The sequence below is a fragment of the Gymnoscopelus braueri genome, assembly GCF_963280865.1.
Source record: "Gymnoscopelus braueri genome assembly, chromosome: 17".
In the NCBI taxonomy this organism is placed as follows: Eukaryota; Metazoa; Chordata; class Actinopteri; order Myctophiformes; family Myctophidae; genus Gymnoscopelus; species Gymnoscopelus braueri.
In genome coordinates, this window is record NC_137617.1 from 39718767 (window position 1) to 39735260 (window position 16494).

The 16494-nt window shown below is 42.9% G+C and overlaps 1 protein-coding gene across 1 annotated transcript in view; it reads left to right on the forward strand.

The window, feature by feature from the left end:
• LOC308105137 (proteasome activator complex subunit 4B-like) overlaps window positions 1-16494 on the forward strand; it is a gene marked incomplete at its 5' end in the record, with an annotated part of 75792 nt that extends 59298 nt beyond the window's left edge. The window contains 8 exons of the mRNA XM_080455770.1: window positions 877-1008; window positions 2955-3166; window positions 6292-6377; window positions 6777-6905; window positions 8233-8388; window positions 14201-14339; window positions 14910-15043; window positions 16280-16494. Of these exons, the coding sequence (XP_080311896.1) occupies window positions 877-1008; window positions 2955-3166; window positions 6292-6377; window positions 6777-6905; window positions 8233-8388; window positions 14201-14339; window positions 14910-15043; window positions 16280-16414 (1123 nt within the window). The 3' untranslated portion in view covers window positions 16415-16494. The remainder of the gene's footprint in view (window positions 1-876; window positions 1009-2954; window positions 3167-6291; window positions 6378-6776; window positions 6906-8232; window positions 8389-14200; window positions 14340-14909; window positions 15044-16279) is intronic.

A 16494-nucleotide genomic window follows, 5' to 3' on the forward strand; every position in this document is an offset into this window, starting at 1 on the left:
TTCTAAAAGACGAACAAACAATTGCCCTTAAAGCTTTTGTTGGAAAGAAAGATGTGTTAAGAATAGTTTCATCTGGTTATCAGACTAAATACGAGTGGAGCTAGCTTTCGTTGTTTACTATTTCATAGGCCTGACCTCGACTAAGTCGAATAGTCGACTGGTTAGTCGCGGGGGGTCCGAGTCGACTGCGTGTCTCTTAGTCGAATCTAGTCGAGGACATTTTTGGTGAATTTTGGATTTTTTTCCTATTTTTTTTTAATGGCCACATTTTTTTTAAATAGTTTTTTGGCCAAGTGTACACCTGCAACCACACGTAACTTCCACTTTATTCTTCTTATTCCTCGTCTTTGTATTGGTATTGTTTGTGTTGGAGCGCCTCAGTGCGGCTGCAGAGTTCATGTGCAACCTCTTCCAGAGAGAGATAGAGACACTAGAAACTCTGCTGGAGACACAAAACAAACTGTGTAGACTTGGCCCTTTGAAATAAAATGTATTTTGGCCCTTTTTTTTTGCATTAGTCGACTGCCAGTCGACTATTGGCAATTAGTCGCCAATTAGCCTAGTATTTCAGCACCGGCGATTGTGTGTGACGTAGCAGGAAGCACTGCTCTGATTGGTTTTAGGTCTAACCAATAGAGTCCGTTTGGATCTTTTTGTAACCGCCCCTTGGAAAAAAATCTATCGTTGATAGGGACCAGACTAATATCCACGCAGTGTGTCGTGTGATATTGTCTGGCCACGTGAGGCTAGGGGAGTCCCGCAGCCAAATGAGTAATCATTTTGGGGGTCCTTGACATGAAAACGTTTGAGAACCACTGCTTTTTACACCACTGATGGTAGTGACAACATCTTCCTCATCTTATGGTTCTTCCTCAGCCTGCTGTACGTGCTTCAGGGAGGCTTGGCCCAGCAGCAGTGGAGAGTCTCTGAGCTGTTACACAGGCTGCTGTCCTACCTGGAGCCCCAGCTCACACACGTCTACAAGAACGTCAGGGAACGGATCGGCAGGTAAAAAAAAAAAGCTGTACGGTGCCCACTGGTGGTGGTGTGGGATTTTTTAAAGATTTATTTTGGGCTATTCAAAAATAGCAGATAAAAAGGCTCATATGAGCTTGTAGATCTGCTGTATTTTCAGTTGGGCCCTGATCCAGAAACGGGGGCTCACCCCCCCCCCCCCTTTTTAGCATCTATAATCACCTTTAAAGGTCAATGAAACCTGTCCTGTAAGAGGTTAAAACCACAGAAGGCTGACCTTATACCAGAACACTGTAATGTAAGAAACACAGCTGCAGTTAACCCATTAAGACGGGCAAAGCATATGTGTCATTTTAATATTTCTTTGGCTATTCAAAAATAGCAGATATACAAGCTCATAGCGCGGCACCGAGTGCCGCACTATGAGCTTGTATATCTGCTATTTTTGAAAAATCGTGAAAATGTGTGCACATTTTTGAATATATAGTTTTTTAAGTGAGTAACTAAAATCTTTGCTTCTGGGGGGTCCCTGAAACAAAATATCTTGAGATGGGGGTCCGCGGCCAAATGCATGTCATTTTGGGTGGTCATTCACATGGAAAAGTATGAGAACTACTGATATTTCTTTTCAAAAAATGGCAGATCTACAAGCTTGTATATCTGCTATTTTGGAATAGCCAAAGAAATCTTAAAATGACACAGATGCGTTCCCGGTCTTAATGGGTTAATAAAATGAATGTGTGTGTGTTAGATTTAGGCGTGCCCATGTGCAATCACAGTGGTGTTGACTGCTGTCACACTGCTTGCACAGTGGCACACCTAAATCTAACACTCCCATTATTCATTGTATTATGGCTGCAGCTGCATTGCTCACATGACAGAGTATTAATGCCATGCCTGGTTTTTAGCTTCTGTAGTTCTTTAACCTGTACAACCACTTAAAGGGATAGTTCACCCCCCATTATTTTTCTATCGATTAGTCACCCCATGGAGACTTGAATTCATGGAGATTTTTTTATTTTTGTAATGAAATCATTTAATGACCAGCGGACCGGTAGGCAGCGGTTCCTGTAGGAGACACAAAAGAGACTCTTTGTGTCTCCTACCGGAACCGCTGCCGGTCATCAAATTGACTAATCGATAGAAAAAAAGATTTTTTTTTGGGTGAACTATCCCATTAACACATTGCATGCCAGTCGCGTAGATCTACGCGAACCTATTTAAAGCCGCAGCGTGCCAGTCGCGTAGATCTACGCGAACCGCCGATTCCCATGTTAAGTGCCCCAGGTGCACTTTCCGAATTTTTTTGATCCATTTCCGTTTCCGGTTTCCGGTCGGAAACGGAATTATTCGGGTTCCGGTTTTTTCGATCGTATCCGCTTCCTGTCTGGGATCCTGTTTAAAACTCGATTTTCTCTGGTTGTTGTTTTTCTCCTCGCTGATCACTGTTTACCGTTCATCGGCTGTAGCTTCAAGATGGCGGCACGGATTTGGAAACTGTTTTCGCTCGCCGTTTCTCACGGATCCGCTGTGTGTTTAGAACCAAATGAACGCGCACTTTTAACTTATTTAGTGAGGTCTGTGGCGACATGAAAAAAACTAAAAAACAACAATAAAACGCTGGCACTGGTGAGTACATTATGAGATTAAACTCTGGCATGGAATGTGTTAAGCCCTATTTTATACTTTCAGAAATAACCGAAAATAGCAAAAATATAGCCGATTCAGCTCACAATGCATCTCGATGCGGCACGTTGTGAGCTTGTAGATTGGCAGTTTTTTTGCTATGTTTTTTTTTTTACAATTTGAGACAATTTCTGTCTATAATAACATGCCCAAAAGTGGTTAATTGCATGCTTTTATCCAGATGGGTTTTGACAGCTGATTATCAATCCTCAGTATCATTATCCTACTATTCCCTCTCCTCTAATCTCTCTCTGTCTCTCTCTCTCTCTCCCTCCCCCCCTCTCTCTCTCCAGTGTCCTGACCTACATCTTCATGCTGGACGTGGCGCTGCCCCACACGCAGCCCACCTCCTCGCCCCGCGTGGCGGAGTTCACCACGCGGGTCCTGGAGCGCCTCAAGCCCCTCACGTCAGGAGAGCAGGAGATCCACAACCACGTGCACGAGGAGAACACCCAGGAGACGTCGGACACGGAGCGCACGCAGGCCGTCAAGCTGCTGAAGACGGGTCAGTGTGTGTTAGAGGGGTGTTAGAGGGGTGTGGGGGTGCATCATGTGTACCTGTTAAGGTCGAGGGTCCTACGCCCCACACTGTGCCAACATACATAATGATTTAGTTAGGTGAACTTTGCTTATTCTGCTGCAATAAGCTGAATACTGAGCAGGAAGCCTTTCTGGGTTTCATTTTGGAAACTGAAATAGCTTCTCTTTTGGCTGAAAAGTTATGTTATGTTTTTTGTTTATTTATTTGACATGGACATCACAATCACATTGGACAAACGAGATGCATCGTTTAAAGTGTATATAGCACGAGTGCTAGTTTTCAACACCTGTCCACAGGAGGTTTTTCTAAAATAGTGTAACACTGGTCTCAAACCCAATCAAGTACAAAAATAAATAATATATATACTAGTAATAATTAACATCATCAGAATCAGACCCAATACATTAACTTGTGAAACAAAAGTAGACATAATCATTCAGATAACCAGTCAGTAACTATACATGTGAGCACAGTTGATTTGATTTCAACCATAATTTGAGTCATTTGTAGGCAAAGAGTTCCAAAGGTTTGCCCCCTTTACTGAGAAGACAGACTGTCCGAATATGTTTTTGTTTTGCTAATGGGAACAATACAGTCACCATTTGTTGATGCTCGTGTAGTTGCTCTACCAGAGCTCTGACGTCCACCAACCAGTCCAGAAAACAGAGGTGAAACATGATTATGTAAACATTTAAAAAACAATTTGATAGTACAAAATGTTCAAAAGTGAGGTTGTCATCTCACGATTTGTTATTATCTTCTGTTTTGGTGTGAATTCAGTTTTTTTTTCTGGTTTAGGTTCCATTAGCAATCATGTTCTCTCGCTCTATTGTTGTGATGAGCGCCATTCACACTGAGCATGATAACTATAACTATAATCATAATTAAGTTGGTGTCCGCACTGAAGAACAATAAACTTATGTAAACAGTGTATCAAACACGCACAGCACAGTCCAGCTGTGTCTGAGGCGAGCACACACAGAGGGAGAGATTGAATATTTGATTAGACAAAAATGCAAAACAGCACGAGTACAGTCAAACACTTGGTCTGAAAGGATAACACCAAAAAAGTTGTTTCCATTGGGGTCCTAGGTATTCAATTCATCAACATATAAAACATAACATAAAAATTCAATATCATCACAAATATAAAACACTATATGTACAGAGTAGGAAAAAAGGGGGGAATGGGGGTAAAGAAAGAGGGGGGGTCGCTTATCTAAGGGAGAAGTGATAATTACCTCCCCCTTTGGCTTCCTGAAAGGTGAATTTTCAGGTCTGTTTTAAAGGAAGCCAGTGAACCACATTAGATGAGAGACCTCCACCTCCGTGGTGCTGAAAGACTAGATTTATGGATCATTTGGTGATTTATTATCAATTATAAGGAGGTGACAGCCAACCTGCAGTGATGTCAGCTAGCCTGCCAGCTAAGGGTTAGCTATTCATAAACGTCTCCTCCTCATCTCCGTTACTAACAAAGCTTTCTGAGGGTCAGTGAGACCGACTGCAGTCCAGATGTCCTTCTGATGGATTTTTTAATGGCTGTTGAACCAGGCGCGGATCTACTGTAGGCACAGTAAGGCTCAGGCCTTAACCGAGTGAAGCCGTGCCTTCCTTCAGCCATGGGCAGTGTATTTGATATAAAGGCTATCACCCCTTGACTCAAGGCCGACAGACAGCCTCTATTCATTCATTGAGTCTTTTGTGTGTCTGTGTGTATTCTGAGCTTCTTATGTCATTAGGTGTGAAGGTGTCTGTCCGTCTCCCCATTCACAAACCCGCTTTGTAGTGGTGGGAAAAAAACTTTCATTTCAGTGAACGAACGATTTAGTTCACATTAACGTTCACGACAATGATTCGTTCAAATGATTCGTTCACGTTCTCGTTCAGTAGCGCTTCCGGTTCCGGCCGGCAGTGGTAAACAGCGTGAATGGTCCGGTGACAGGTCTAAGCTTAGCCCGCGCCCTCCCGTCCTCCTCTGTGCGTGACGTGCGCGAATCGAATAGCCTACTGTCCTGCGGAGAAAAAAAAAAACGCGGCACTACTGTCATAATCCTCCGCTAACGTTCTGCTGTGTTGAGAGACTTTTCTCCGCAAAACAGAATCAGACGCGCCTGAGAGAGATCACCTCGACTCGTCGCTTGAACTTGATGCTTTCCTCATTTGAAAAAGAAATAGACACTATTTGGATTGCGATGACATTATCAGGGGTTTCAAGTTTTTGTATTGGCCTGTTATTGTTTTAGTGTTTTTCATACCCTGTGTAGGCAATTTTGTATTGCCTGTTGTATGTTGATTGGTCTTTTAAGTCGTGAAAGGCATTTTGTTCATTTTATTTAATTTAATTTCAAACCTTTATTTATTCTCGAAAGACATTGAGGTTGCCCTCATTTGCAGTGTCGTCGAGATACATCACAGTACAATTTCATTTCATTGTAGTATAAGTATGTATGGCTACATCATCTAGCCTGCCTGAGTGGCACATTGATTGATATATGCTTTAAAGCTTGAACAATCGTTTGGAGAAGTTATCCATTGCAAAGCATATTGTAGCCTAATATCAAAGCTAAAAGATGTAAAAACATAAATAAAAATGTTGGCCGCCTTTTATTATTTCCCTCCATTAAAAGTTGAAATATGGAGATATGAGGTTTCTGCTCAACAGCAACAATATGATCACAATAACATAGTTATAAACATACAGTACACTTAGACTTGGTTCTATTTTCTGTTCCTGGATGCGAGCCTAAGAATATCCTTGTCTCCTGCCAGTTTCCAACAACAAAAAGTAAACACAGATAAAATTCTGCAATTATACCTTGATGACACCCGTTTATGACGCATAATTTCTCCTCATGCCTCCGCAGTGACGTGGATTATGCTGATAAATATCCTGCTTCCAAAACAAATGATTCTAAATCATTAAATACTAAATCACAACCCTGGACGATATGCAGTGACTGCCAGAGCAGAGCAGAGCAGAGCACTAAAGCCCCGATGTTGTTGTTGTTGTTGTTGTTGCTGCTTTCTCCTCCTCGCTGGCAGAAACCCAGCAGAATAATGGTGTTTTATGCATTCTCTGTGTGCAGTTTTAAAATGGTTGATGGCCAGCGCAGGGCGCACGTTCACCACCCCTGTACACCAGCAACTGCAGCTTCTGCCTTTACTCTTCAAGGTAACGGCACACACACACACACGCACACACACACACACACACACACATACACATACACATGCACGCATGCACGCGCACACACGCACGCACGCACGCACGCACGCACGCACGCACGCACGCACACACACACACACACACACACACACACACACACACACACACACACACACACACACACACACACACACACACACACACCACACACACACACACACACACACACACACACACGTGCACGCACACGCCACCAGGTCCCCAGCACAGCATTATTACCCACTCAATCTTACTTGCCCATTAAACTCAATTTCTCTCTTCATTTACTCAAAATGGTCCATATCTCTCTGTCTCCCTACCTCTCTCTCTCTCTCTCTCTCTCCCTCTTGGTCTCTCGCCCTCCAGATTGCCCCGGTGGAGATTGATGAGAGCTATGATGAGATGAAGCAGGATGCGCGCACGTGTCTCTCTCTGATGTCCCAGGGCCTGCTGTACCCCCAGCAGATCCCTTTGGTCTTGGCAGCCCTGGAGGAGGTATACAGCAAAAACATACGTGCACACGTGCACGCACTCACACACACACACACACACACACACACACATACGAGCACGCACACGCCACCTGCCTCCGTGATTTACATGTTGCGGTACGGAGGTGTCGTGCGACGAAAATAGCTGATCTACAAGCTCACAAGGCGCCGCGTCCGCGGCGCCTTGTGAGCTTGTAGATCGGCTATTTCAGGTGTTTTTTTAGCCTCGAAATGACCTGTGTTCTTTTAATAATGTGCTTTCACTGACCCAGACGTTTTGAGTGGCAACCCCTTTTGTAAATTGCCAGCTTTTTGAAATTGCTCTTGTCAAATGGACCTCCACACACACACACACACACACACACACACACACACACACACACACACACACACACACACACACACACACACACACACACACACACACACTCATTACGGACCACAGGGTCATGCAAGTCTCCTTTGCCCTCCACTCCACTATAATGCATCTCCCACACACACACACACACACACACACACACACACACACACACACACACACGCCCCCAATCTATGCAGCATCTTATTTCACTTTTCATATTTGATCTTAATAAACATGCTGAGGAGGCGGAAAATTAAACTTACTCACCCTCCTCATACCCAAACACCGCACCTCCCCCCACCCCACACTGTCTCTGTCTCTGTCTGTCTCTCTCTCTCTCTCTTTCCATCTCCCTCTCTTACTCATACCTACACAGTGGTGGAAAAGTACTCACAAAGTAAAAGTATCAATAATGCAATGCAGAAATAGTCTGTTACTTGTACAAGTCTGATATTCAGAATTTACTTGAGTAAAAGTACAAAAGTATTGGCGTAAAAATGTACTTAAAGTACCAAAAGTTAATAATGCAGAAATCCTCCATTTCATGTTTTCAAAATGTATAAAATAATTTGAAAATTGCCAAAGTCTATTTAGGGCTGAAGTGGGTAATGTATCATTTTTTTTTTTTGTAATAATAATCAAAATCTACAAAGTAACTAGTAACTAAAGTTTTCAAATAATTGAGTAAAAGTATAGTATTTTCCTCTTAGACGTAGTGGAGTAGAAGTAAAAGTATTGAAAATTGGAAATACTCCACTAAAGTAAAAAAAAGTACAGTACTTGAGTAAATATACTTATTTTATACTTAATATTACTTTACACCACTGTACCACTGTTTTTTGTTGGCTGGCTGCTACTCTTGGCCAGGTTTTCCTTTCCTTTTCCTTCCAAGAATCTTCATCTCAACGGGGGAACAGATCCGGTTAAATAAAGGTTCAATAACAAACAAAACCCTCTCTCTGCTCCCTAGATGGTGAGCAACAGGTCGTGGCACGCGCGCTACTCTGTGCTGACCTACGTGCAGATCATGGTGTTCTACAACCTGTTCACCCTCCTCAGCCTGCCCGCCGAGGTGCTGCGCATCCGCACGCTGGTGATGCAACTACTGCTGGACGAGCAGCTGGAGGTACAGTAGTAACACAGTAACATCAGAACGTTATGGGGCACTTTGATTGATTGATTGAATATTTTATTAGACAGAAATGTCAAACGGCACCAAGAACAGTCAAACACTTTGTCTAAAAGGATAACACCAAAAAGTCTATTATATATATATTACAGTGGTGGAAAGTAACTAAGTACATTTACTCAAGTACTGTACTTAAGTACAATTTTGAGGTATTTGTACTTTACTTGAGTATTTCCAATTTTCAGTACTTTTACTTCTAATCCACTACATCTCAGAGGCAAATATTGTAATTTTACTCCACTACAATTATTTGAAAACTTTAGTTACTAGTTACTTTGCAGATATAAATTATTACATTATAACACATACATTAAACACTTCAGCCCTATTTTATGCATATGCTATTTGAAAATAGCCGATCTACAAGCTCACAACGCGTCGCATCGCGACGCGTTGTGAGCTTGTAGATCTGCTATTTTCAAACATTTTAGTACTTTTACTTTTTGTACTTTAAGTACATTTTGATACCAATACTTTTGTACTTTTACTCAAGTAAATTTTTTATTCCAGACTTTTACTTGTAACGGAGTACTTCTACATTGCAGTATCGATACTTTTACTTAAGTAAAACATTTGAGTACTTTTTCCACATATAAAGGTATTCAATTCATCAACATATAAAAACAGCACCAAACATTCAATATCATCACAAATATAAAACACTATATGTACAGACTAGCAAAGGGGGGGGGGGGGGGTCGCCTGTCTAAGGGAGAAGTTATACACTGGATAACTACCTCCCCCTTTGGCCTCCTGAAAGGTGAGTTTTAAAGGAACCCAGTGAACCACATTTTTTAAGGGATGGGGGCAGGGCATTCCACACTTGGGTGGCAGTGCTGTAGAAGGAGAATTTACCCATGTTTGTTCCATAAGTGGGTGTTACCAGATCGTACGTTGTTTACACTCCCTCTAGTGTTGTGGCTGTGGCTGTGGCTATTTTTTTTTAGGTATTTAATCAGATATGCGGGTATTGAGGGTATTGATGGCCAGGTGGTTAGGGCACGTATACCACGTACAGTAGCCTTTGATGCCGGACAGCGTGTCCCGGGTTTGATTTCCGAGCCCGTCGGTGGATTCGCTGCGTGTCACACCCAGGGGTGTAATGATACACACGCCCAACATGTTTGTGTTGTAGTGGTGATTTTTTTTAGGTGAGGACGCTATTTTAATGACGGATTTTAATTTCAATGACACACGTGCACATCCGTGCATGTGCGTGCACGTGCTCCTGCTCGTGCGGGACGCCGTGGTACCGTGGAACGAGCACCACACCACTGCCCCTGCGTTCGGAAACATTCGGTACAAGGCTTTCGGTTTTCGGCACGGACTACGAACTGAATGATACGCTATTTTTTTTCTTTCATCAACTTCACATCATGCTGCGCTCAACAAGGCAGTCCAAACAACGCCAGGCAAAGCTGCAATATGCTGTCTCCCTCCCCCCCCCCGAAAATAAACACTACTAATAATATGCTAATAATGCCATTAGAAACATCAGCCGGTCTGGTGTTCCCTGTGAATTAGGAGGCCGACGGCTAAGAGAGAGAGAGAGACTGGTGGATAAAAAGGTTCAGCATGTTGCATCTGCTACATGAGAGCAGGTGACATCAGTCAGACATCACCCCAGTGTGTCGAACAAGGAGCAGCGACATACGCTACAAACATAACCCGCAGCATTTTAGTCAGCCGTAGCCACCTGCCTGGTTCAGAAACAGGGCAAAGTCAATCACCACAGCATTTGGTACAGTACACGTGTTGCCGCTGATATCAGACCGTAGTGCAAAAAAACCTCAGGCTTTATAAACACGCTTATTGTAATTTAGGCCCATTACAACCGTTCCTCCAGGAGGCCATTAACCCATTCAATCCGGGGACGCATCTACAAATGTCTTCTAAATCCTAACAGTTTTTTGAAAAACACTTATGTTGCTATTTATATCAGTGGTGCTCAAACTTGTTCATGTCAAGGACCCCCAAAATGATATGTGTTTGGCCGCGGACCCCCATCTCAAAATATTTTGTTCCAGGGACCCCCAGAAGCAAATATTGGAGTTAAAAATGTTCGCTTTGAAACATATATCTATTCAAAGATTTGCCAAAATGTTCACGTTTTTTTTTTTTTTTTTTTTTCAGATCTACAAGCTCATCGCGCTATGAGCTTGTAGATCTGCTATTTCTGAGTAGCCAAAGAAATCTTAAAATGACACAGATGCTTTCCCGGTCTTAATGGATTAAAAACAGAATTGTTTGTCTTGTCTGTTTTTGTTTATACTGTTAACTAGCCTGCTACAATACCTCAGCTGTTCAGGTATAGCTCCATCATTGTTCAATTAAAGTAAAAACATATATATTTAGACGGAACAGTACATCATAATGCAATTTAAATACACTGGATTTAGCAAAGATGCTAATTTTCATCTGCAGTCCCCACAGAAAACATACAAACAGGCAACAAAACATGCATTACAAGAAAAACACACCATCATAACATTCAAAACATACTTTACGTTTCTTATTTTTCTATTGATTTTTCTTATTTTTCGAGCTTGCGTATCTGCTACTTCTGATGCTTTTGTGTGACTAACCAACTAAAAGTTGCGTACTAAACAAAAAATCACAAAAGTTGAAATACAGTTTTTTTCCAAATAGTAGCCCTACCACAAATAGCCGCCCACTACCTAATACCCACCGGGGGTCTGACACCATTTGACGCCCCGTCCAAATAAACAACCCGGTCTGTGCGTTTATTTGTAGTTTCTTAAGCCTAATTAGAACTGTAACCAAATAATGGCCCGGCGCAGGCCGGTGCAAAAATAATAAAAGCCTGGTGGAAATAGTCGCCTGGTTCCTTTTGATCGATTAAGACCGGGAAAGCATCTGTCATTTTAGATTTGAACCACTTTAACCATTATTTTATACTTTGGCTATTAAAAAATAGCAGATATACAAGCTCATAGAGCAGCACTGAGTGCTGCACTATGAGCTTGTAGATCCACTATTTAAAAAAAAATCATGAACATTTTTGAAAAAAAAATTGCACTTTGAATATATATATTTTAAATCGAACATTTGTAACTCAAATCTTCTGCTTCTGGGGGGTCCCTGGAACAAAATATTTTGAGATGGGGTCCAAGGCCAAATACATATCATTTTGGGTGGTCCCACTCCCTGACATGAAAAAGTTTGAGAACCACTGATATAGAAACATACGTTTTTCATTAAACTGTTAGGATTTAGAAGACATTTGTAGAATCGGCCTCAGGTCTTAATGGGTTAAACGCCCGGGCTACTATTTGGAAATATACAGTATATGGAGATAAGAGGTTTCTGCCCGACAGCATCGATACACTATTCTATATCCAATGCCAAGAGATACAGTGATATAACTAATAATAACAGCTTTGTAATGTTTGAGTTCCACCTCTCTTTGAGCTGAATCTTTCAACTTTTGTCAGAACTTCTAAGTCCCTGTTTGAAGCTCCATGATCCCCCTGATTCTGCCTGTCACCTTCAGGAGGTGAAAATTAATAACAGGGTGTTTTTACTGGGTGTATTTCATTCAGTGTTTCATCAGTTTTGGGGCTTTTTCGTCGTGAAAAGAGCAGAAGGTACTGTTCTCAATTAACCCATTCAATCCGGGAAACGCTTCTGTCATTTTAGATTTCTTTGGCTATTCAAAAATAGCAGATATACAAGCTCATAGCGCGGCACCGAGTGCCGCACTATGAGCTTGTAGATCTGCAATTTCTTTTTAATCGTGAACATTTGTGCAAATCTTTGAATATAATTTTTTTTAAAGCGAACATTTGTAGCTCAAATCTTTGCTGCTGGTGGGGTCCATGGAACAAAATATTTTACAAATGTTCGCTTTAAAAAATAACTCGGTGCTGTGCTACAAGCTTGTATATCTGCTATTTTTGAAAAGCCTAAGAAATCAAAAAAGATAGTTCCCGGATTGAATGGGTTAACAGTTGGGGCAAATATTTAAGCTTCAAGCCTAAACATTGCCGTCACTCAGACCCGAGCACAGCACACACACACACAGAGAATACCGGAGCGTTTCATTTAAACTCCCAGAGCTTTCATTAAAGGTGAACACTCCGGAATTTGCCGTGTATGATAATATCGGCCATCTGCAAAGACAGCTTTGATAATGGATGATAAGGCGGGAAGCATTTCTCATGCTTTTATTTCCCTGCGTCATCAGCGCTTAATCATAATTTGCATGAAGTCGTGCAGAAGAATGGCAATTTTTTTTTTTTTTTTAGGGACGTGCATTTCACCTCACCTCAACTAGACTCACCCTCTCCTCCCATCTCCTCCTCAACCCTCCCATCCCCTCACCTCCTCTCCCCTCCCCTCCCATCTCCTCCCCTCCCCTCCCCTCCCCTCCCATCCCCTCCCATCCCCTCCCCTCCCCTCTCCTTCCTCCTCTCCTCTCCTCTCCTCTCCTCTCCTCTCCTCTCCTCTCCTCTCCTCTCCTCTCCTCTCCTCTCCTCTCCTCTCCTCTCCTCTCCTCTCCTCTCCTCTCCTCTCCTATCCACTCTACTCCCACCTCCTCTCCCTTCCCATGTCTCCCCTCCCCTCCCCTCCCCTCTCTCCCAGTCTCCTGACTCTCCTGTCTACTCTTTCATTAATTGTGAATGTGTTTTCTGCCTCTCAACATGCCGCCTCATGCTTTCTCCTCTTTGTTCCCTCTCTCTCTCTCAGTGTCTGTGTCCCCTCTCTTTCTCTCTGTATGTCATTTCTTTCATTCACTCTCATTCCCCGTCTTCACATAAAACGCTGTCCCCATGGAATAAAGATAAATAAAATCTCATGACTGAAGTATTTTGTCAGGCCAGGTCTTAATCTGTCATTTGTGACACAGCTTGAAAAGAGACTGGTGCTTTGTTTCCTAAGAAAAAAGAATTACACAATATGTAACATTATAGTGTGTAGGTATTATGATTCTAAACCTGTTCTTGCTTATATAGCCAACCAGTTTAGTTGAAGAAATTACAAATTGAGGCTGTATAACCTTTCCTTTTATGAAATATCTAAGACCATTAAAGAGTTTGTGGAAGATGCTTCAATCTGAGTGTGTATTCTGTTATAGCTTGACCACTTCAAATACTCTTTAATCTTAAAAAATAACGAACAACCTGAAATAGACAATCTACAATCTCACAACACGTCACAGCGCGACGTGTTGTGAGATTGTAGATCAGCTATTTTCGGTGCCCAACCAACCCGTTCTCGCTCCCAAGGCGTCACATTTTGCCCCTCTGTCAGTAGCCCTGAAACGTCAAGTTTCGGGACGCCATGGCGACGTCGCATGTTGACAAAACTATGCCTAAACCTAACCCTAATCCTAAACCTAACCTCACAAAACTATGCCTAAAACTAACCCTAAACCTAACCCTAACCGCACAAAAACTATGTGGAGATAGAGAAAAAAAAGCTGAGAGAGAAAGAAAAAGTCACACCCGCGGTGAGATTCACTTGAGGTTGCGATTACCAGCTATGCGCTGCTACCAGGTAAGCCACCAAGGTAGCTGGTCAAACCCTTGATTCGAGTATTTGAAGCCCCAATACTTGCCTTGTAGTTTTTGTAGTCTTAGTGACGCATTAGGGAGTGACAATGACAGAACGGCAATAACTGACGCCTATCTGTCAGAATGTGTTGGCACAACACACTTCCCAAATGACTGAAATGATTTGTGACAACTGAGAACTTTGAATCCCTGTGTTCCTTCCCATTCTGCAGGTGAGGGACATGGCGGCCACCACCCTCAGCGGTCTGCTGCAGTGTCAGTTCTTCCCTCTGGACTCCAGTCTGCAGACGCAGCTCCAGACGCTGAGTCAGACCCGCCTGCCCAAGGCCAGGGGAGAGCTGGCCTCCACAGGTACACACACATGCACACGCACACATGCACACGCACACACGCACGCACGCACACACACTCACACACACATGCACTCACACACACAGGCGCACATGCAGACATGCACACGCACACACACACATACACGCACGCACACATGCACGTATTTATGCAGATATGCATATGCATGCAGATATGTTCCTCTCGTACTCTCATGCTCACTTACATACACACACACGGACACGCGGACGCGCGCGCGCACACGCACACACACACACACACACACACACACACACACACACACACACACACACACACACACACACACACAGGAAGGCAATCATAGCCATACTTGCCCTATTACCTCTCCTTGTCCTGGGGGAGTTATTAGCCTTGAAATTCTCTTCTCTTTCTCCTCTGTGTGTGTGTGTGTGTGTGTGTGTGTGTGTGTGTGTGTGTGTGTGTGTGTGTGTGTGTGTGTGTGTGTGTGTGTGTGTGTGTGTGTGTGTGTGTGTGTGTGTGTGTGTGTGTGTGTGTGTGTGTGTGTGTGTGTGTGTGTGTGTGTGTGTGTGTGTGCGCGCGTATGTGTAGACCTGGTGCGGCGCCATGCTGGAGTGTTGGGGCTCAGTGCGTTTATCCTGTCCAGTCCCTATGACGTCCCAGAATGGATGCCTCACATCCTGATGGAGCTGAGTGACCATCTCAACGACCCCCAGCCAATAGAGGTACACACACACACACACACACACACTCTCACACACACACCTTTGTATTACTACACTTTTGAGGACATCAACGTTTTAGAAAATTGCGAGCATTGTGAGCTTGTAGATCGGCAATTTTTCCTGTGCACGACACCAGCGCGCAACTAAGTATTAATCAGGTATAACTCTAACACTAAACTCCTAAAACTAACCTCTTAAATGTCTAATTCTAACCCTAACTACAACCTGAAAATAGCACAAAACAACAATTTGTTCTTCTGAGGACATTGTCAGTTTCTAAAATTATACTATATACTTGTGAGGACATTTGGCCCTCACAACTAGTAATACAACACACACACACACACACACACACACACACACACACACACACACACACACACACACACACACACACACACACACACACATGCAAGTGTACAGTACACACACGCTCACACACAGGCAAATGTTCAGCTCGGCACACAGTGAGCTGAACGAACATAATTTCATTGTCCAGTTGAGGAGAAAATGATGTATTTGGCCATAATTGATGCGTGAGGACATGCCACGTACCGCCCGGTGCAAACACATTACAGTGATCACTATCAATACGCTGATAGTTATGTCAATTAATACGTTTGTTTTCTTTGTGTGCAGCAGCATTGTTATCTGTTTTTTTTACACATAGTTTAATGATTTAACTTGCTCTTCTTCTCAAGACTATACTGTAGAGGGAAAATGATGAGGCCAATAGTAAACATGTCGTGCCCTATTAGTGATGTAATTTCCCCCTTGGGTCAGTCAGTCAGTGACTGACAACTATTTCAATGTAGTAACATTTATTTCTTCAGGCTATGTGACTATGCTGTACGTTCTGACTGTGCTGACTATGTCTGCCAGATTGCACACAATCCTACCTAACGTTATACGCTAACTTCACCGTTGATAATAGGAAGTTTTGTCCAAAAGGCTAATATGGACATTAATTATGTTGTTTATATAATATACAACTATAAATAAATCCTCAGTGTTATTGATGATCAGTTGTATTTCCAGTTGTCGTTGTTTTTTGCTGCCCTTGTGCAAATTTCTATGCTCACCAGACTCCTTACACCATGCATAATATTTTTTGTGGTAAAAATACATTTATAGGTATACTGTAGGGCCATTCGTAAATGCATAGGCTACATAGATTTAGTATTTATACATATGGTGATAATGATGATGATGGTGACGGTGGTGATGGCTCCACAGATGACGGTGAAGAAGACGCTGTCTGACTTCAGGCGCACTCACCACGACAACTGGCAGGAACACCGGCAGTGTTTTACCGACGATCAGCTACTGGTGCTCACTGACCTGCTGGTGTCTCCCTGTTACTACGCCTAGACGCTGGCTCATCGACCTGCTGGTGTCTCCCTGTTACTACGCCTAAACGCTGGCTCATCGACCTGCTGGTGTCTCCCTGT